The 21,069-nt window shown below is 42.9% G+C and overlaps 1 protein-coding gene across 6 annotated transcripts in view; it reads left to right on the top strand.

Moving 5' to 3' along the window:
- The window catches only part of BCL2L13 (BCL2 like 13), a 104,375-nt gene extending 83,876 nt beyond the window's left edge, over positions 1-20,499 (top strand). For all 6 annotated transcript variants that reach the window (XM_030215110.1, XM_030215114.1, XM_030215112.1 and 3 more), the window contains exon 7: positions 18,787-20,499. In XM_030215110.1, the coding sequence (XP_030070970.1) occupies positions 18,787-19,680 (894 nt within the window). In that variant the 3' untranslated portion in view covers positions 19,681-20,499. The remainder of the gene's footprint in view (positions 1-18,786) is intronic.
- Positions 20,500-21,069: the final 570 nt, after the last annotated feature.

Here is a 21,069-nt window from a genome sequence, read left to right as displayed (position 1 = left end):
AGCACAGCTCATGTCTGCCTGCAGCTGCCGCTTGTGCTCTACACTAGCACCCTCCTCCAACCGCCTTGGTCCCAACCACCTCTGGGTGAGTCTCCTGCTCTCAAATTATACCCAGTGATGTTTAGGTTACTGGGCCACACTCCTAGTGGTCCCACAGTTTCTAGAAAGCACTCACAGACCCAACACGCAAACCACCAGGATTCTTTATCAGTCCAGAGGTAATAAACTGAATAGTGTTTATTGTCTTAAAAGTATTGAACAATGAACAAAAAAAGGTGCAAAAAATAACATATAACTGAAATATGGATCAATTATCTATATATTTGTTTATGTTCTGAAAAGTACCTAGGAAGATCAGGACATATAGCTGCTCACATGTTATCAAATGTGGAGTGGAGGAGTGGCCTAGTGGTTAGAGCACCGATCTTGACATCCAGAGGTGGTCAGTTCAAATCCCACTGCTGCTCCTTGTGATCTTGGGCAAGTCATTTAACCCTCCATTGCCTCAGGTACAGAAAAATACCAGTGCGCTTGAGTGTAACTCACCTTGAGCTACTACTGAAAAAGGTGTGAGCAAAAATCCAAATAAATAAATAACTGTTTACAAGGCCTTAGCAGAGAGATCCCTCTCTTTTCTTCCTGGCTAAGACTGGGGGGAAAGCCAGTAAAATCCAAATGAAAATGAGCTCCTGGTCCAATCAGAGCCCAGAACAACGTTTTAAAAAATAGCTGGTTACATCACTGCAGGCATTTCCTTTATCTGTGTTGACTAAAGAAAGAAAGGTTAGTTCTTTGTAACAGCTTGAAACATAACATGCACCATGTTCTGGCCAAACTAGAAAAATACATACCAAGAATTAATTAAGGCCGTTTTACAGGCTTAAAATACACTGTTCTGTCACAGTTGGGTAATCTGCAGGATGATAGAGCATCCCTTTCTGGTGATCTTGGAAGCTCTAGATTGGCCATACCATCCCTGGTACATGGATTTAGTCAAGCTTTTTGTTGCAGCTGACCTTCCTTCTTCCCAGGGGCTGGTACTTCTGGAAGATCCAGATCCCTTCTGGCTTTGGACCTTGAGAGGCACAGTTTAACTCTCAGAAATTATGTTCCTGCTGTAGTAGCTACTCTGCTTAAGGTGCATAGGCCTTCACTTTCCTTGGATTATGTGCGCATCTGGAGGTTGATTGAATGCTGGTGTGAGTCTTGGATCCCCATAGAAAGGGCTGGAAAAGGGTTTGTCCCTTAATTCACTTGGCATTCGGGTGGCAATCCATGTGTGTTTTGGAAGCAAAATGCAGGGACTTTCCTTGGTTTCCAATTCAGATATAGTAGAGTGTGCATCACAGCCTATGTGCACACCCAGCTACCCCAAGAGTCCTTCAGCTGTCAGTTGGGTGCATGAAATTAAGAAGCTGAGGGTCTAGAGAGTGAGTGGGAACCCAGGGAGGACAGAGTAGGAGGCCAAAAAGGGGTGGCTGCTGGAGAGACACAGGAACCAGTGTGATACCTGTGTCTTGAGAAGAAGTAGCCTAGTGGTTAGAGCAGTGAGGTGAGACTCGGGGAAACCAGAATTCAGTTCCCACTTAAACTTACACTTTGTGACCTTGGGAAATCATTATTTTTTTGTTTCCAGTGGCACCAAGACAGACTATAAGCCTCCTGGGACAGGGACATATTGTATCTGAATACTTGCCATCATCGTATTATCCTGCATTTTATCCAGTGGATCTATAAAAATATAAGAAAGAAAGAGACAAGACTATAGGAAGCTAAGGAGAGGTACAGAGCAAGGTAAAAAGGAAAGATCTCTGAGGCTACGGAACTGTACGCAAGAGAAATAAAAGCAAACCTCTAGGGGAATGTTACCGAGTGTTACCAGGTATGTACAGAATTCTGAGTTGTTAGGACTCGCCATTCAGGAGCAGGGTGGACAGGAGCAGGTCTGTTCTCTTCAGGCTAGAGTAGCAGACTTATAGGAGCTGAGGGTGACAGAGAGATACATAGAGGAGGCCTAGAGGGATTTTCTAGAGAATTTAGTCTGACAGCCCCTGTGCTGCCTTGGAGGAGGGAGGTCTTCTAAAAGGAGAGCATCAACCTGGTGCTGCTGGAAATAATTCTGTAGTTGGGACCAGCCCACCAGGGGATGCAATATCCTCTTGCACTGAGGATCTTCTGCCCAGGAGGGAAGGGTTAGGATGGCTGTTCTATTTGGTGATTCGATTATTAGGTATGTAGATAGCTGGGTGGTTTGTGTACGTGAGGATTGCCTGGTCACTTGCCTGCATGGTGCGAAGGTTGTGGAACTCACACGTCACCTAGGATTTTAGATGGTGCTGGGGAGTAGCCGGCTGTTTTGGTACATGTGGGTACCAATGACAGGAAAATGTGGGAGAGAGGTTCTGGAAGCTAAATTTAGGCTCTTAGGTAGAAAGCTCAAATCCAGAACCTCTAGAGTAGCATTTTCCAAAGTGCTCCTCGTTCCACATGTAGGGCCTAAGAGACGGGCAGAGCGCCGGAGTCTCAATGCGTGGATGAGGCGATAGTGCAGGGAGGAGGGTTTTAGATTTGTAAAGAACTGGGCAACATTCTTGGGAAGGGGGAGCCTATTCATCATTCCAGAATGATGGGCTTCGTCTTAACAAGGGTGGGACCAGGCTGCTGGCATTAGCATTTATAAAGGAGATAGAGCAGCTTTTAAACTAGAACCTAGGGGAAGGCCAACAGTCATTCAGAAATGCATTTTTCCGGACAAGGTATCTTTCAAAGATATTACCAAAACAGGGAAGATATTAAGGTTGCAATAGAGACCATAGTAGACCAAGTGTCTTTAAATAAAAAGCAAACAAAAGATTGCAAATTAACACTGTCAACAGCTGAGCAAGATGTAAATAGGAACAGCAAACAATTTGAAATGTCTATATGTGAATTCCAGAAGCCTAAGAAATAAGTTGGGAGAGACAGAATATATTGCACTAAATGAAAAATTGGATATAGCAGGCATCTCTGAGTCTTGGCGGAAGGAGGATAACCAGTGGGACACTGTCATACCAGGGTACAAATTATACCATAGTGATAGGATGGATTGAATTGGTGGAGGGGGTAGCATTGTGTGTTAAGGAGGGCCTTGAATCAGATAGATTGAAAGTTCTGCAGGAAACAAAGCACATCTTGGAATTCCTATGGATTGAAATGCCACGTTTAAAGGGGAAAAGGATAGTGATAAGGAGTGTACTACTGTCCAGCTGGCTAAGATGAATGGACAGATGTAGAAATGTTAACAGAAATTAGGGAGGCTAACAAATTGGGCAACACAATAATAATGGATGATTTCAATTACTCCAATATTGACTGGGTAAATGTAACATCAGGGCATTCTAGGGAGGTAATATTCCTTGATGAAATCAAGGACTGCTCTATGGAGCAGCTGGTACAGGAGCCGACAAGAGGAGAAGTAACCTGCTCTGGGGCTGAGGGAGCAGGAAACCAGCGGAGCCGACAGGCGCACGGCTGCTCTCTGCACCCTCCAGCAGCATGCACCCGGGGAGGACCGCCCCCACCACCCCGCCCTTGCTACGCCGCTGCTTGGCACAATCCTGATACCTGTTTTTTAGCCTTCCTCTGGACCACTTCAAGCCTTTTTATGTCTTTAGCAAGATATGGTCTCCAGAACTGAACACAATATTCCAAGTGGGGCCTCATCAACTACTTGTACAATGGCACCAACACCTCCTTTTTTCTACTGGTGATTCCTCTTTCAACGAAGCCCTGCAACATTGTCTATGGCTACCACCTTTTCACATTGTTTTGCAGCCTTGAGATCCTCAGATTCTATAATCCCAAGGTTCCTCTCCCAGTTTGTACATATCAGACTCTCTCTTTCTAGAGAACAATAGTCTTATCTTCTGATAGTTGCTGGGATTCAGCCTCTCTCAGATTATCAGTTATCTTCTTGGGACAATCCGTCTTAATAGCATGTTACAGAGGGTAGCTTTGGAGGCTTGTAATCTGCAGTAGAGAATGCCATGGGGACGGTGACATGCAGTAAATTTGCAGTAACAGTAATTAACTGAATTTGTGGGGACAGGGTGGGGATGGAGTTTGTTTGTGTGTGAGAGCAAGACCACAATGCATGAGAGAACGTGCATTCTAGAATGCCACATTTGAGACAAGAAGTGGTCACTACACACCCTGCATGATGTAGTTGTATCTGAGAAAATTAAGCTCTAGTAAGAGTATGAAAATAACTCTTGCAGGACTTTAGGAATAAAATACAAGGCCCTGCTAATATCTGCAACTCCCAATCCCAAATCTAGTTTGGTGTTCCATTTACATACAAACACAGCATGTGATTTTAAGGGGAAATGTGATGTAGAGCCTTATGTAGCAGAGACACAGAAGGTTGTTTGGGTACATCTTCCACAAAAAATGTATCTTCTGTAGAGAGGGTGCTCTGATTCAGTGAGTGTACATAATGTGAAGTTTGTAGATATGCAAACTGGTCGTTCATGTACAAAAGCATGCTGTAATAAATGAGGAAATTATACCATGGTCCATCATCCTTCAGAACCTGTGCTAGTGTGCTAAAGCCTGGTTTCTGCCCATCTACGAAAGGTCTCGCGCATCATACCTGGGGGGAAAAATCCAGGTTGCCAGTAATGGGTAACAAATTGGAAGGATGAAAATTAAGATGCCAGGTAGTCAATAACATAAGCCAGGCCTCCTTCAAGGTCTTAAGACACTAGTCTTTAAGCTGGAGGGTTGTTTATCTGCAGGAATCTGTAGGATATAATTAAGATGTAAAGGAGAGAAAAGGTCTATCTCCATAACCAAGGGGTGTGGTCCTCCAAGAGCAGAGCCCAATCCCTTAGATGTTGTAGTAGACATTCCCAGTTATATAATTTATATATATTAGGTGATCCCAAACCTGCCTGAGACCAATTCTTAAATAATCCTATCTTCAACTTGGGCTTTTTGTCTCCCCTAATATAGCTGGTGACCACTCTGTTTAGAATATGTAAATCCTTATGTAATAACTTGATTGGGGCATATTGGAGAACATATGGCCATTTGGGGAAGAGCATCATTCAATATAGGCTTATTTTGCTGCTCAGGGAAAATGGTAAAGCTGTCAGTTGTAATTTAGTAAAGTAAAGCAGGTGAGTGATATTAACACAGTCCAGTTGCCTTGTGTGCCTTACCTAAGTATCTGGATATCCAGATGTCTAATGCACCCATATCAAAGGGAAGTCTCCACCCCAGCATTACAATAAGGATTTATCTGTTGACATAGCTTCCGATTTGGTCATATTTATTTATTTATTTATTTATTTATTTATTTGGTTCACTTGTATCCCACATTTTCCCAGCATGTGCGGGCTCAATGTGGCTAACAAAGTTACAAGAAAATTACATAATACAGCAGGATATACTAGTTAAATAAAAAGTAACAAATACAGTAACTTAAGCAGCCAAATAAGTGAATACGGATGGGAAATCGGGAGAAACAAGAGGAAGCAGACATAAGGCAAAAAGTGGGGAAAACTGACAAAACGGAATTAGGGGATTAAAGAGTATTGGGGACAGTGGGATAGGCTCTACTAAACAAATAAGTTTTTAGTAATTTTTTGAAAGTTGGGTGACCCGTTGTCTCTTTCAATTGTCTCGGCAAGGCATTCCAGGATTGCGGGCTGGTGTACGAAAAGGATGAAGCATAGATTGACTTGTACTTTAGATTCCTGCAGGCAGGATAGTGCAGAAGAAGAAAAGTATGAGATGACACTGATGAATTTCTGGGTGGTAAATCAATCAAATCACACATGTAAACTGGTGCTTCTTGTAGATGATTTTATGTGTTAATGCGCAGATTTTGAATACAATATGGGCTCGAATGGGCAGCCAGTAAAGACTCTCATTGAGAGGTTGCGCACTGTCGAAGCGAGTTTTTCCAAAGATTAGTCTGGCCGCGGTGTTTTGAATCGTCTGGAGCTTCTTCAGAATATAGTGTGTACAGCCAGCGAATAAACCACTGCAGTAGTCGTTGTGGCTTAGGACCATGAATGTATCACGGATCAGAAAATATCTCTTGGCAGGAGTTGTTTAATGCGTTTAAGCTTCCACAAAGATAAGAACATTTTTTTTGTAATCTGCTTGACATGACTATCAAGCGATAGATAGCTGTCCAACGTCACCCCCAGAATTTTCAAACTGCTCGAGATTGGGAGGGTAGAATCAGGAGTAATCAAAGCTTTTGGAATAGTCTTGTTATGTGGTGAAGAAAAAAACAATACATTGTGTTTTATCCTTGTTGAGTTTAAATTGAAATGCATTAGCCCAGGATTCTATAATGGAAAAACTGTCTTGGATTATGCCAGAAATTTCAGACAATGAGGTCTTAAAAGGGATGGATATGGTTATATCATCAGCATAAATAAAAGGATTGAGGCCATGTTTAGATAATGCATTAGCGAGAGGAATCATCATAATGTTGAAGAGCGTCGGACTTAAAGGGGATCCTTGCAGCACTCCACAGAGGGGTTTCCAAGGTGGTGAAAGAGTGGAGTTCACTTTGACTTGATAAGACCTGGAAGATAGGAATCCCTTGAACCAATTTAGCACATTGCCACCGATACCGAATTTATCTAAAATACGGATTAGGATGTTATGGTCTACCGTGTCGAACGCACTGGACAGATCAAATTGCAGCAGAAGGATATGTTTGCCAACAGAGATTGTTTTTTTAAAATTGGACAACATAGTAATCAAAACTGTTTCAGTTCTATGTTAGGTGCGGAAACCTGATTGTGACTCATGAAGAATATTGAATTTGTCCAAGTAACAAGTCAGCTGATTGGTGACCAAATTTTCCATTAGTTTGATTAGTAGTGGGATAGAAGCAACTGGACGATAGTTATCAATGATATTTGCTTTTTTCTTCGGGTCCTTAGGTATTGGGTAAGAAGTATACTACCATGGTCCTTTGGGAAAAATCCTTCCTGAAGCATAAAATTTAGGTGAGATGCGAGGTCAGTAAGAAAACAGGATGGTGGAGAAGACAATAGGTAGGGCAAATATCTAGTTTACAAAACGTTTTGGAAAACCTGTTAAGTGCTTGCGCCACATTCTCTGAAGACAAGGGCATAAAGTTGATCCAACAGCGATCTTGAATTGATTTGCTCTTTTCTGACTACTGACAGGTCATTTATGACCTATGAACTGCATAGCTATAAGGCTCAACATTTTCTATACTTTTGCTAAGGGCTGAATCTTTCTGAAAGCCCTGACTTTAGCATTCTGTGTAATACAGCAGCAATTTTGCTGAGCGCTGTGAAAAGCTGTGTATCCAATGCCCTTGGGCCTGCCAGCAGCGTCTACAAAAGTCACAGCCTGCACCCAGTCAAAAGTGGTTATCCCCTCCTGGAACCAGCAAGTTTTTGACTGACTCCAGGAGAGGATAACCACCATCAAAGTATTCGTACCAGTAGGCAGGAGGCTGAATTTCTTACAAGAAAGGTGGCCCCTTGTAACCTCTGATGGATTCTCCAAATAGTTTGTGCAATATATGCTCTCAATTAGCAATTAAAACCTCAAAATTGTCCTCTAAAGGTGTTATGTCTCACCAATACAAGCAGGTACTTGAAGAGGAACTCTGCCCTTTTCCAGGCCCATGCAGTCGAGCCCATCCCACCAAGGCAGGAAGGGCAGGAATTCTATTCCAGGTATTTTCTCCTAATCAAGAAGATGTGGGGGGTTTTGTCCCATCCTAGGCCTAAGGGCCCTGGTCAAAGAAAAATTCAGGATGGTTTCCCTGGGCATCCTTTTCCTCATGATTCAGGAAAACGATTGGCAATGCTCTCTGGGCTTGAAGGATGTATATACCCACAACCATATACTTCCCCGGTCACCGGAAATACCTCAGATGCCTAGTAGGGAAACACCATTACCAGTACTGCATTCTTCCATTTAACCTTTCTTCCTCACCCAGAGTATTTATTTACAAAATGTCTTTCAGCAGTCACAGTGTTGCTGTGCAGGCTGGGAGTGCATGTGTTTCCCTACATGGACGATGGGCTGGTCAAGATCACATTGCAGGAGGGTGCCCAAGCTCCAAAGCAGAGAACTATCCGGGCTTTGGAACTGCTAGGGTTTGTAATCAACTACCCAAAGTCCCATCTTCGATCCGTTCAGTAATTAAGTATATAGGATCCCTGCTAGACACGGTGCATGCTCAAGCCAATTTTTTACTCTTTCAAAAAGTACAAAGAGTAGGGGACACTCAATGAAGTTACAGGGAAATACTTTTAAAACAAATAGGAGGAAACATTTTTTTCACTCAACGAATAGTTAAGCTCTGGAACTCGTTGCCGTAGGATGTGGTAACATCTGGGTTAAAAAAAAGGTTTGGACAAGTTCCTGGACGAAAAGTTCATAGTCTGCTATTGAGATAGACATGAGGAAGGCACTGCTTACCTCTGGGATTGGTAGCATGGAATGTTGCTGCTATTTGGGTTTCTGCCAGGTACTTGTGACCTGGATTGGCCACTGTTGGAAACAGGATAGTGGGCTAGATGGACCATTGGTCTTACCCATTATGGCTGTTTATGAGCCTTTTTCCCTCAAGATTGTGCGACTGCTTTCATGGCAGTCACCACCAGGTTTGCAGCTCCAAGCAGGTAACAGCTCAGCAGGTGTTGAGATTATTAGACCACATGGCCCCACAGTACATGTTACACCCTTGGCGCACCCAATGGACCCTAGCTTCTCAGTGGCATCAGCCCACGGGGAATCTATGGATGTCATTGAGGTCATGCCACAGGTCAAGCACTCTGGATAATTTGATCCAATTTGACCTTGGGATTTCCATTCCAAATTCCGCCTCCTGAAGAAATACTTACCAAAGATGTATCCAGCCTGGGTTGGGGAGCTCATGTAGATGGGCTTCATATTCAGGGGCCTGGTCCTCCCAGGAAGTGACTTTCCATATCAATCTCCTGGAATTGTGAACAATATAGAATGCTCTAAAGGCTTTTGGAGATCAGCTGACAAACTAAATTATCCTAATTCAAATGGACAGTAAGGTTTCAATGTACTATGTCAACAAGCAGGGGGGTATGGGACCCTACCCTTTGTGTCAGGAAGCGGTTGGGATGTGGCAGTGGGCCCTCAAATACGACACAGTACTCATAGCCACATACCTGGTGGGAAAAGACAATTGTCTGTCAGGCTGAGCAGAATCAAGCAGCCATATGAGTGGTCTCTCAACATGGGCATAGCGTGCAAAATCTTTGAAGTGTGGGATACTCTCTTGGTGGACCTCTTTGCCACTGACCTCAACAACAATGTCCTTCAGTACTGCTCCAGAATGAGATCACACAACAAGCTAGCATTAGATGCTTTCCTCCTGCACTGGGGGAAAAGTCATTTTCCTCCTGCACTGAAGGAAAGGTCGTCTGTATGTATATCCTCCCATTCCTCTACTAGGGAAGACTTTGTTGAAATTCAAGCAATATCAAGGAACCATGATCCCAATCGCCCCTTACTGGCCAAGGCAGATCTTTTTCTCTGGAATTGTCCTCCGAGGAACCGTGAAGGTTGGACTGTTTTCTTACCCTCATCACTGCATCCCAACCTCTAGACCCTAGCCCTGAGAGTGTAGAATTTGTCCTTGGATCTTCTTTAGGGTGTCTCCAGAATCTTGCTGGCTTCCAGGAAATATTCCACTGTGTTACACTTTTTGCTGTCTGGTGTGAGGGTAAGGCCATAGATCCACTTACTTGTCCTACACAAAAACTGCTTGAATACCTCCTGTACCTCTCGGAGGCTGGTTTAAAGACCAACTCTGTAAGGGTTCATTTTTCTGCAATCTGTACTTATCACCACCTTGTAGGGGGCAACCCATCTCTGTACAACCTCTAGTTTTTCGGTTCATGAGAGGTTTGAAGTAGACAAAGCCCACTCTCGAACTTCCCACTGTGTCATGGGATCCCATCATTGTCCTTACCCAACTGATGAGAGCTCCTCTTAAACCTCTTGATTCCTGAAGTACCTTGATCTGGAAGGTGGTTTTTGGTGGCTGTCACTTCAGCTCCCAGAATCAGTGAACTCGCCTTGGTAGCCTGTTCACCTTATATACGATTCTATCATAACAAGCTAGTTCTCCACACTCATCCAAAGTTCCTTCCTAAGGTGGTGTCAGTTCCATCTTAACTAGTAAGTTGTTCTGCTGATGTTCTTCCCCAAACCGCAAGCCCATCCTGGTGAAAGTGCGCTGCACACCTTGGACTGCAAGCAAGCCTTAGCCTATCTGGAGTAGACTAAAGCCCATAGACAGTCCACCCAGCTTTTTGTTTCTTTTGATCCCAGGATGGGAACTTCTATCGATAAGCACACTTTGTCCAACTGGCTAACAGATTGCATCTCCTTCTCATGCCCAGGCTGGGCTTACCCTTGAGGACCATGTCACGGCTCACAATGTCAGAGCCATGGCTATGTTGGTAGCCCACTTGAGGTTATCCTCCAAGGAGATCTGCAAAGCTGCAATGTGGTCTTCCATCCGCACATTCACATCTCATTACTGCCTTGAGCAAAGTACCCAACATGACAGTTGGTTTGGCCAGACAGTCCTACAGAACTTGTTCAGTGTCTAGAATCCAACTCCACGCTCATAGGCCCCATTTTATTCTGTTCCAGGCTACACCAGTTTGTATATTCAAGTTAATCTTGCTGTTGGAAGACTCCCTTGCTCTGGTATTTTTGTTTTTCAGTGAGCCTGGTAGCTAGGGATTCCCAAATGTAAGGATACGTCTGTCCTGCTTGTCCTCGGAGAAAGCAAAGTTACTTACCTGTGGTAGGTGTTCTCCATGGACAGCAGGACAGGTATCCTTACACCTCTCCCACCTCCCCTTGGAGCTGAATTATTTTTTAGCTATGGGAAGACACTTATGTGTGCGTGGTGAGAGCACTATCAAAAGCCTCTTAAAGGTATAGTGCGCTGGACAGCATCTGCACTGGGCTCCATTGGGATGACATTGCCCCAAGTGTAAATTTAAGGATATCTGTTTTGTTGTCCTTGGACAACACCTGCCACAGGTAAGTAACTTCGCTTTACCAAATATGCTCTTGTTTTTAGAGGAGCAAGCATTGTAAACAAGTTATAATCAGGCATATAGGAGGCAAGTCTGTAACTGGGTGCCTCCATTTCTGTAGCCTGTTAACATGGGTAATGAGCCTGTTCTATAAGTAGTGGTTCTCAAAGCTATCCTGGGGGAATTCCAGCCAGTCAGGTTTTCAGGATATCCACAATGAATATTCATGAGAGATATGCATGCATCTCCTCCACTGCATACAAATCTCTCATGAATACACATTGTGGATATCCTGAAAACCTGACCTTGGGGGTTCCAATCCCAGGACAACTTTCGGAGCCATTGCTATGAGGACTATTGGGCATTCACGTGCCCTTATAGAATATTAGTGTAAACCTGGTCTCAGCATACTTTACATGTTGGCACAAACATTTATGACAGGTTTATGGCTCGCATAAATATTTGCAACTTGCAGTGTTCTATAAGTTGCTTGCCTAAATGTTGGCACTGCCTATGCCCTGTTTGTGCTCCTCTAATAGTTGTGCACTATGCTATTTGAGTGCATAATTAACAGAATAACTATTAGGTGTAATGCTGCCATCTGTGCATGTAAGTACGCATTTGCCTGCATGGCTGACAGTATGCTGTAAATTTACCCACATAATTGAAGCATAATTAAGCAACCAGTTATGAAATGAGGGGGATAGTGCATGCTTTTTTAGGAGGTAGAGCAGAAAAGGCAAATTTTATTTGTGTCATGGTTTGGAAAAGATAGTCTTTTGAAGTTCCTTAAATTAAGGTACCAGGGATATAGACTCAGAATCAAGCTGTCATATTTGTTATTTAGTAGAGATTTGTTATTAATCAAAAGTGTTTAGTTTAAAAGGACCACCTGGGGAAGGGAGGAAGTGAAGGGACGGGGTGGGGGGAGAGGAAATGATGCAGAGACCGTAAGGGAAATGAGGAAGCAGGAGAGACACTGGATACCGGGGGGGGGGGGGGGGGGGGAGGAGAGGGAAATTTGCTATATTCCTAATTGCCCCCATGCTGTTGGTTTTTTTTCTCCTCTGAATTTTCTTTGTGACCCCTGAGGCAGACACCTTGGTGCATTGAAACACGGACTGTGTCGAGTCCCTTGAATAATCAATAAAGCATTTTTCCCAGCATTATCTCCCGAGTTGGTTCAGTCTGTGGTCAGCCTCTACTCCTCTTGTGCTCCATACATGTGTGTCACACCTAGTGCATGTGAGTTGGCATAGCACCTCAGGCCACATCCTCCTCCTCCTTTGCTGCTCTCTGTTGTGTTGCACTCCATACTGCTTGGGTCAAATGTCACACAGGCCCTCAGTTGTAGAGGATACAGATTTGGCCTGAGATGCTGTATTGTTGCCATGCTCCTAGCTCCAAGCCAGCATAGAGTAAGTGAGAGGATTATGGGATGTGAGGGAAAAAATGACTGAAGGGAGAAGGAAGTAATTGAGGGGTGCAAAGAAAGTCAGAAAATTGGAGGGTATATGAGTGAAGAAACTATTGGGATGAATGCAGGATACAAGTTGATGAGAGAAGGAATCAGCATCAGGAGGAAATGTGTAAATGGGTTCTCTCTCCTGAACTTGGATCCTTCCCTTTGATTCTACCATCATTATCCTTCCCTCTTTTCATGATCCTTCTTCCTGCTTTCTTATTTTCTTTACTTCTCCTCCTTGTCCATTCCTCAGTCCCCCTTTCCTTGTCTCTGAGATTCACTTATCCTCTCCATCCCCAGTCTCCTCCCTTACCCTTCATGTATCACCCTTTCTGTCTTCCCAGCACTGATCACTAAGATCCCTTCCCTCTCAAAAGAATCAAATTAACCAGACACACAAGAAATGTTAAAACCTTTTTCTTTTTGTAAAGTAAAATACAACTTATTTAATATGCAGATCTATTTAAAGCTATGCAAATGTGCTAGATAATTACCTCAATTTTCACACTTTTGCTGCAGAAATGGGCTGTGGCCAAGGGTATAGTCACAATGAAAATATATATAACAATTTATTTTTGGAGATAGAAGAAAGCCAACCTGTGAGTAAAACTTAAAAAAAAAAGGAATAACAGAATCACAATCAAGTTGTGTCTTTTTCATGAAAACCCAAGTTATGAGCTTAGAAAAGAGGGGCTAGTGACTTTTTGCAAAGGTTACTGCCAAGAACATCTCTTCTTTCCCACTATGAAGGACACACGAATATTATCTAAATGTTTCTTTTAGCAATCAGAAATCTTGTGGTAGGGCTTTTTTCTCATTCTGTGCCTAAACATAAAAATATCTTGGCATTTCATTTTCATTTAGCACTTTTCTAAGGCTGTAGTTTTATATATTCTCTATGTGGAGATTATTTAATGAAAACGTTCCATGTACGTAACAACTTATGAAACCTCTACTTCTGCGACTACCACATTTATGTAGCATGTGCAGTATGACATGGAGAAATCCAATTGTCTTTAAAGATAAATAGAACTTGATTTTGATGTCTCAATTTATCAGAATGTCATTTAAATAAAAAGTAAAATATTTTCTACTAGTAAAAAAGCCCCGTTTCTGATGCAAATGAAACGGGGGCTAGCAATGTTTTCTTCTGTGTGCATGTGGGAGTGTGTGTGTCCCTGCCCTCTGGCCTCTCTCCCCTCCCCCCTCTGAGTCCTTCACTATTACAGAGCCAGCGATTTCATTTCGTGCTCTGCTGTTTTCCTTCACTGACTGTGTTACAGAGAGGGCGGGGCAGACACTCATAGGGAAACCGGATATCTCGCCCCCTTCACACTTCCAGCTGGAGGCTTCATAGAACGTTGGTGTTGCTTTTTATATAGAGAGATGTAATGTTGGGATCTCTTCTTCAATTTGTTGCACCCAGCTGCCTTCAAATTCTCTGTTGAATCGGTCATAAAGCTACAGTACTGTGTGGCCTGGTGTTCATGAATAGATTTGGTAGAGGTTTGGACAGTTATGAAAATCAGTCAAAATGTGTGTTCTTGAGTGAAGATTTATTTCTCAGAGGACAAGCAGGATAGCAAGTCTTCACCAATGGGTGATATCACCAACGGAGCTTGGCATAGGGAAGCTTCTTCAGCTTAAATGCATCCAGAATTTTTGAGAAGGCTACCACAGATGTATGTCTGTGCCCACAGGCACCACATCAGTCTTCATCTTTCTGCGCAGCTGGTCAGACAAGCCACTTTTTTGTTCCTCTTCAAGATGTGATTTTTCAGATTTTTTTCCAATTTAAACTTTTCCTTGAGTCCTGTTGATGTTGTGCATGTTCCCGGCACCATAGTAGTGCCTTAGTTAGGCTATCAGCTGGTTTTAAGTTTTCCTTCGTTTTCTGACTGTCCAGTCAGGCCTCCTTTAAGGGCCTGGGGCACCCCAGTCAAGTGAATGTTTCAGAATCAAGTAATTTGATTTCACTGGAGCTGTCTTTTTCTTTTTTTTTTTTTTTGTGACACATTCCAGAAAAAAGCCCCCAGTAGCTTAAAAGTGCACTCTGTGCAACAAGACCTTATTCATAATGGGTACACGTAATTGTTGCTTGCAGTGCTGTAAGGAGTATAGCCCTGCCACAATTTAATATGTGTATCACAGACCTTAAACTAACCAAATTTGAATCAAAAGCATGAAGCTATCAACATGGTTCTCTGTTGAAGTCGTTTAGTGCATTTCATCAGCCAAGAATAAAGACTGTGACCCTGATCCTGGAACAGAATGTGCAGTGACTCAGCTCGTATGCACTCAAAAAATTCTTCTACAGAATCTCAAACCTCTTTAAACAAAAACTGTAGATTATAATGCTACTGGGTCCACTTACAATGTAAAAATGCAAACGAGGAGGAAAAAACCTCAAAGCACCCCGGGTGCTCAAGCAAACATTGTCACTTCTGTCTTCACAGCACTCACTGGGCCAGTACATCATCATTGGCCAAAAAACTTCACACACATATTTTTATATTTTTTTCTCATATCCAGAAAACTCTTCTGTTTATCTTGAGTAGATCTAGTAACGTCTAGAAATATCCTTAATTTTTAGCCACAGAACCTTTGATGAGCATTCTTAAAATACAACTTCAGAACGGCATTGAAATCCTGCTCAAATACAAATGAGACCAATAATGTATTCCTTTTTGTTACTTCTGATAATGAGTCCTCCCAAATCAAAGAAATGTCTCTTAAGCCATCAAATTTCTCCTCTTCCTGGGTCTGTTCCATATCTTCATGGTACTGCCCTTGCTTCTTCTTTACAGGAAGGAAATATATCTTATTTATAGGAGGAATATTTTGAGCGGAAATCTTTAAATTTTCAATTAGGTATTTTTTGAATAATTGTAAGGGAAGGACTCCAACAGGCCTTGGGAAATTTAGTATCCTCATATTCAGATGTCTATTATAATTTTCAATTTGTTCTGTTTTCTGACGTATAACCAAATTGCCTTTCATAACTGCTGATATATCGTCCTTAATATTGGAAACATCAGTTTGATATTTTTGTACCTGATCATTAAAGTCCTGCTTTAATGTGTCCATCGACTTGGAGAGCTGTTCCACCGTTGAAACCAGATTCGTTGTTTCCTGAGTTGACTTTGTAATCGAGGAATTCAGTCTCTCAATTGCCTGCCAGAGGATATCTAGCATAACCACCACGGGAGGGTTCAATAATCTCTTCTTGTCCAAGATCTCAGATACTGCCGTTAATCGCTCCAATGAAAAGCCATTACCACAGGCCCCAATACAAGTGCCTTCCGCGTTCTTGGGGCCCGCCTTCTCTTCCCACGACATGGCGGGGCATGGTGGTATCTCGGTTTCCGGAGGAGATAGCGTTGTTTCATGTTCCAAAGGCGTTGAGGTTCCTCCCTCGGTACACAAAGCAGAACTTTCTCTGGTTTTGTTCTGTGGGCACTGGAGAGTGAAGCTGTCAAGGGTTTGCTGTTTCGGGGAAGAGGCAAGGGCAGGTAACGGTAAAGTCCTTACTATCCCCTTTCTTTTGGTATTTGGCATAATGGCAAACAGGAATCAAAGTTTTTAGGAAACCTCAGCAAACTATTCCGAGCAGCTTCACTCCTCTCAGTGTGTCGGCGTCATCTTAGCCACTCCCCCTGTATTTGCCTCTTTTATTGTCCACCTGGAAATTGGCATCTGGCAGAGGATGGCCTCTTTGATTTTATTTTAAATATTTGTCAGCCACTCTAATAGCCTTCTATTAGGAGATATTAACCTGCACTTAGATAACCTAGCAAACCCCAATACAAAATTTCTTAACCTCCTGGAATTTCTTAAGCCCACACACCCCTGTCTCAAGTTCACCTTCTTGATCTTTTTGTTTATAGATTTATCAACTCATTAGCCTTATTCATATCCGATATTTCATAGGAACCAGCCCTATGGGTGTCAGATCATTAAAAATTAATAATCACCTTAAATTGGCTAGAATCTTTGAAAGACACTCACTTCCAAGTCCACCTTCCCTCTTTGAAGTCAAGTTTCATTATCAGCAAACAAGGGTTTGGTGAACTCAGGGACCCACTTTGGTGTGTCCACTCTAGACATGATCTGTTCTTATTATTCACACTGATCTGTAGAAAACTCCTCACAGTGCTTCTGGTAATTTTTGTTCACAGCTGTCAAAGAAAGTCTTCATTGAGAATGAATGGACTTTTGGTGGTTCTGAGTCTTGCCTGTAAACATCCATGTCAGCGGAGCTGGTCTCCATGGTCTACTGACATGGTCTTCCAGCAACTGCATTGGAAGCTAGGAATGTGTCCTTATTGATTACCCTTGATGCCGAGCATTGATAGAGGCCATTGGGAGCATATATTACCTGACTCCCTACCCAAATAAGAGAGAGGATTTGTCTTCATCTTCATATTTGGAGAACTTTTCATGTCAAACATGGGGTGGAGGCCAAGGTGTACTGACACAGTACCTCATTAGAATGTGATGTGAGCGTGAGGACTGCTTATCCTTTCTTCACATTGCCAGAGAGGATATGACAGGTTCCAGGAACCCAAGACAAGGCCTTTTATGTACCCCAATTGATTGAAGAGGATGTGGCCACTCCTACTGTATTTCTTGCACCTTTTACATTGGCAGCCTTTTGAAAAGCAACTCTCTGCTGAATGCTTTGCTGTGGCTTTAACATAGTTACTGTTAGTACAGCAGGAACTCTAGCAGGTTCTCAGAATCCATACACTGCCTGAAGGAGAGACACCAACACTGAAGGATCTTGGGTACAAAGTCTACCTCACCACTGTCAGTGAAAGCATCTTGCACACACTAGATTGCAAATGAGCCTTAGCTTTCAACTTTGAGTGGACTAAAGCCTTTAGACAGTCCATCCAACCTTTTATTTCTTTTCACCCTAATAAACCGGGGGGGGGGGGTTAAAAGTTAAAACAAACACACCACCCCAACATACCATTACCAAACACACTATATCCAATTGGGTAGCATTTCCTTGTGGGTACCCAGGTAGGTTTGACTCATGAGGGTTATGTCAAGGTTCATAATGTCAGAGCTATGACTATTCCTAACCCATTTGAGGTGTTAGCCTCCATGGAGGAAATTTGCAAAGCTGCAAAAAGGACTTCTGTGTCCATACATTTACATCTCTCTACCCTTTAAAAAGAGACTTCCAGCCTGACAGTAGGTTTGGCTAGTCTGCATTTCAGTCACGTCCTGGCTATCTTCCAAAAAAAAAAAGATGGAAAAAACTGGTTGACACCAAAATATGTTGTTATGTGCCTGATGTAGTACTCTTAAGTTTTGTTATTTCTCCTTTTTCTGTTGAATGCAGCCTGTAGCTAAGGTGTGCTGTCAGCAAGGACTTGCTATCTTACTTGTGTTCAGAGATTAGTTACCTGTAGCAAATAGTTTCTATGGACAGCAGAATAGAAGTTCTTGTGTACCCACCCTGTTTTATTCTACAATAAGCTTTAGTAAAGATTAATGTAGTTCCTGCTTGACAGCAGTTGGTGAGTGGGCCTTCCAAACACCCCCCCCTACCACCACCACCCTTGTCCTACATCTGTCTCACTCCTCTTTGGCTCCCTATTCTACCAAATAGGAAACAGGAAGTCATGTCAGCGAGGGTTGGGCATAGCAGGGAAGCCTGTGGGCCCGATGTATTGCTGCTGCTACTGCCAATGAAGGTTCACAGGTAGAGCAGAGAAGGTGGAGTTTGGGGGGTGGGAGAATTTGTGAGACCAGGGGCAGAGGAGGGGGAGGGTCTCATTAGCCACCAGACAGGGTCAGTCTCTGCCCACCCTTAGCTACACAAATAGATGGGACGTAATGTGCATGCTGATTGGCTTCTCAAAAGCTTCTGAATTCAACTAAGCTAGAGAAGCTGTCTTGTGCCGGGCTTCCTCAGTGTGGTCACCCATCAGTGAGGACTTGCATTTTGCTTATCTGTAGAACGCTTTTTATAGGTAAGTAGCATGTTTTTCCTTCTTTGAGGTATACCCCAAGGGAAAAGATTCAACTCAGCCAGCATTTTGAGCAAGCTAAACTGAAATTCTCCTTGTAAAAATGAATGCAAATTTCCATTTGTACATGTTGGTAGGTACATTTTGTTGCTTTGTTACAGTATTGAGAAATAACTTTTGGTGTTTGAATCTGTTGGTGGTTTTGAGTATTATATTGCTGCTGACCATCGTTTTTTCTTTCGGTCTTCTCTAGGGTACAGTCTTTAGTCTGGATTTAGAAGAGGAGGATGACCAGGGGCTCCTTGCTGAAGACAGCAATGATATCTACATTTTAACCAGTGACAACTCCGGACCAGTGAGCCCCCAAGATTCTTTGACGGTAACCACCTCTTGGCAGTCAGAAAGTTTGACGGTAACCTCCTCTTGGCAATCAGAAAGTATGCCAGCCTCTTTGTCAACAAGCCAGAGCTGGCATACAGAGAGCTTGCCAGTATCCATTGGACCAGAATCTTGGCAGCAAATAGCAGTGGATCCAGAAGAGCTCAAGAGCTTGGACAGCAATGGAGGTGGGGAGGAAAGAAGTGAGAACAACTCTTCTAATTCTGATATTGTGCATGTGGAGAAAGAAGAGATAGCAGATGTGGTTGAAGAAACAGGAGCTGCTCTTGAGAGAGTACCAACTGAGGCTTTCATCATAGAGGATGTTCCAAGGGCCACTGAGCCTGCAGTATCTGCCCCACTTCCACAGCTGCAGTCTGCAGTTGTTATTGCTCAGGCAGAAGAAAAAGAAATACCTTTTGTACCCTCATTTGTAGAACATGAAAGAGAGAAGGGGAAAGGAGATAAGCCAGTTGAAGCTGAGTTCCCTGTAGTGGGTGAACTCTTGCAAAAAGCTGCCAGGGATGAGGAAAAGGGAGCACTGGAGTCACAGCCAATCTTATCTGCTATGGAAGAGAAAACAGATGTGGGGATGGCAAGAAGCACCAAGGCTTCACCAAGCCCATCAAAAGACTGTAAAGTAGTGGACCCCTCAGACGATGAGAAACCAATCTTAATGCCAGAAGGAAAATCTGTGCTGCTGTTTGGTGGAGCAGCTGCCTTTGCCATACTGGCTATAGCAGCACTGTTGGCATTGAGGAGGAAGTAATGAATCTCTTGCAAAGAGAAGATTGAAAAATCCACATCTGATTGTGTTAATGAGGTTGAGCTGCTGCCTAGACTTTTGCATAGCTTTAAGGGTGACAAGGGGTTGGGCTATTACATTAGCTTAATTCCTTGGACAATCACAACTTCAGGGGAATTCTGGGAGGAGGGGGAGAAACATTTTGCTTAGAATACAGTGTTATTTTGAAATATAACTGGTTGGTAATTGCTAAAAAAAAAAAAAAAAAACCCATACACATTGATTTTGGGGATGGGAGATTTGTATATTAACCTATACAAGAAATTAGTAAGTGAGAAGGGGAGTGTGGGTGGTAGGTTAGTAGTTCAAAAAGCTGCTTGGCTCTTTTATTTTGTTCTTTCCCTTGTAAAGATCCACAGTGGAATGCTTCGGTTTCAACTGTCTTATTACAAGGCTAACCATCCCTTTGCTCCTCTTGAAACACTGCTGCCCTCACTCTCGTTCTCATGCTAGGAGGATGCGGGTTCCTTAGCACCAATATATGACTAAATCTCTTTTTACAGTACTAAGATTTGGCCCTTGATATCTTTTCAAATTTTGTGTTCTCACATCATGTTAGTAGGTATGTGGATGTTTTTCAGGTGAGAATATACATTTTCTATGTAGAACATTCTTGATAGACTGCAAATTTCTTAGAAGCTCTGCCCCTTTCTTCCTTTAGCACACACATGCTCATGCCTGTACACTCCCTTTTTGTTGCTAGCAATGGAAAATAGACTCTTTCTGTCTTGTGACAAAATAAATAAATAAATAAATATATATATATACTAGTTAGAAATGCCCGTTTCGGATAAAAATGAAACGGGCGCTAGCAAGGTAATCGACCTCCCCCTCTGTCCCTCCCTTCCGATTTCCACACCCTCTCTCCCTCCCTCAGTCCCTTGGTTGCGAGTTTATGATTAAAGTTCGCAGCGCTCTCCCCGCTGCTGTCAGTGAATGTGTGGGACTCCCCGCTGCTGTCACAGAATCTGTGGAACTCGTGCGTTGTGTCTTCCCCGCCTTGCCCTCTACGTCATCGCATTTTGACGCGAGGGCAGAGGTACAGTGACTGCAGGCCCGCCCCGCCCCGCCCTCTACATCATCGCGTTTTCATGCGAGGGCGGAGCTACACTGACTGCAGGCCAAATCGGATATCTCTGGCGCCTCAAGTTTCTGGCTTGAGGCTTCGTTGGAACGTTGGAGGTGCCTTTTATATATATATATATATATATATATATATATATATATATATATATATATATATTTTTTTTTTTTTTTGTCACAACACAGAAAGACTGAAAGACGATTTTCCATTGCCAGTTCTAGAGATGTGAATAATAATTTGTATAGCTACAAACATAGTTGCTGGGGCAG

The sequence above is a fragment of the Microcaecilia unicolor genome, chromosome 9 (assembly GCF_901765095.1).
Source record: "Microcaecilia unicolor chromosome 9, aMicUni1.1, whole genome shotgun sequence".
In the NCBI taxonomy this organism is placed as follows: domain Eukaryota; kingdom Metazoa; phylum Chordata; class Amphibia; order Gymnophiona; family Siphonopidae; genus Microcaecilia; species Microcaecilia unicolor.
Note: the sequence above shows the minus strand (reverse complement) of the source record. Positions and strands in the feature narration are given on the sequence as shown.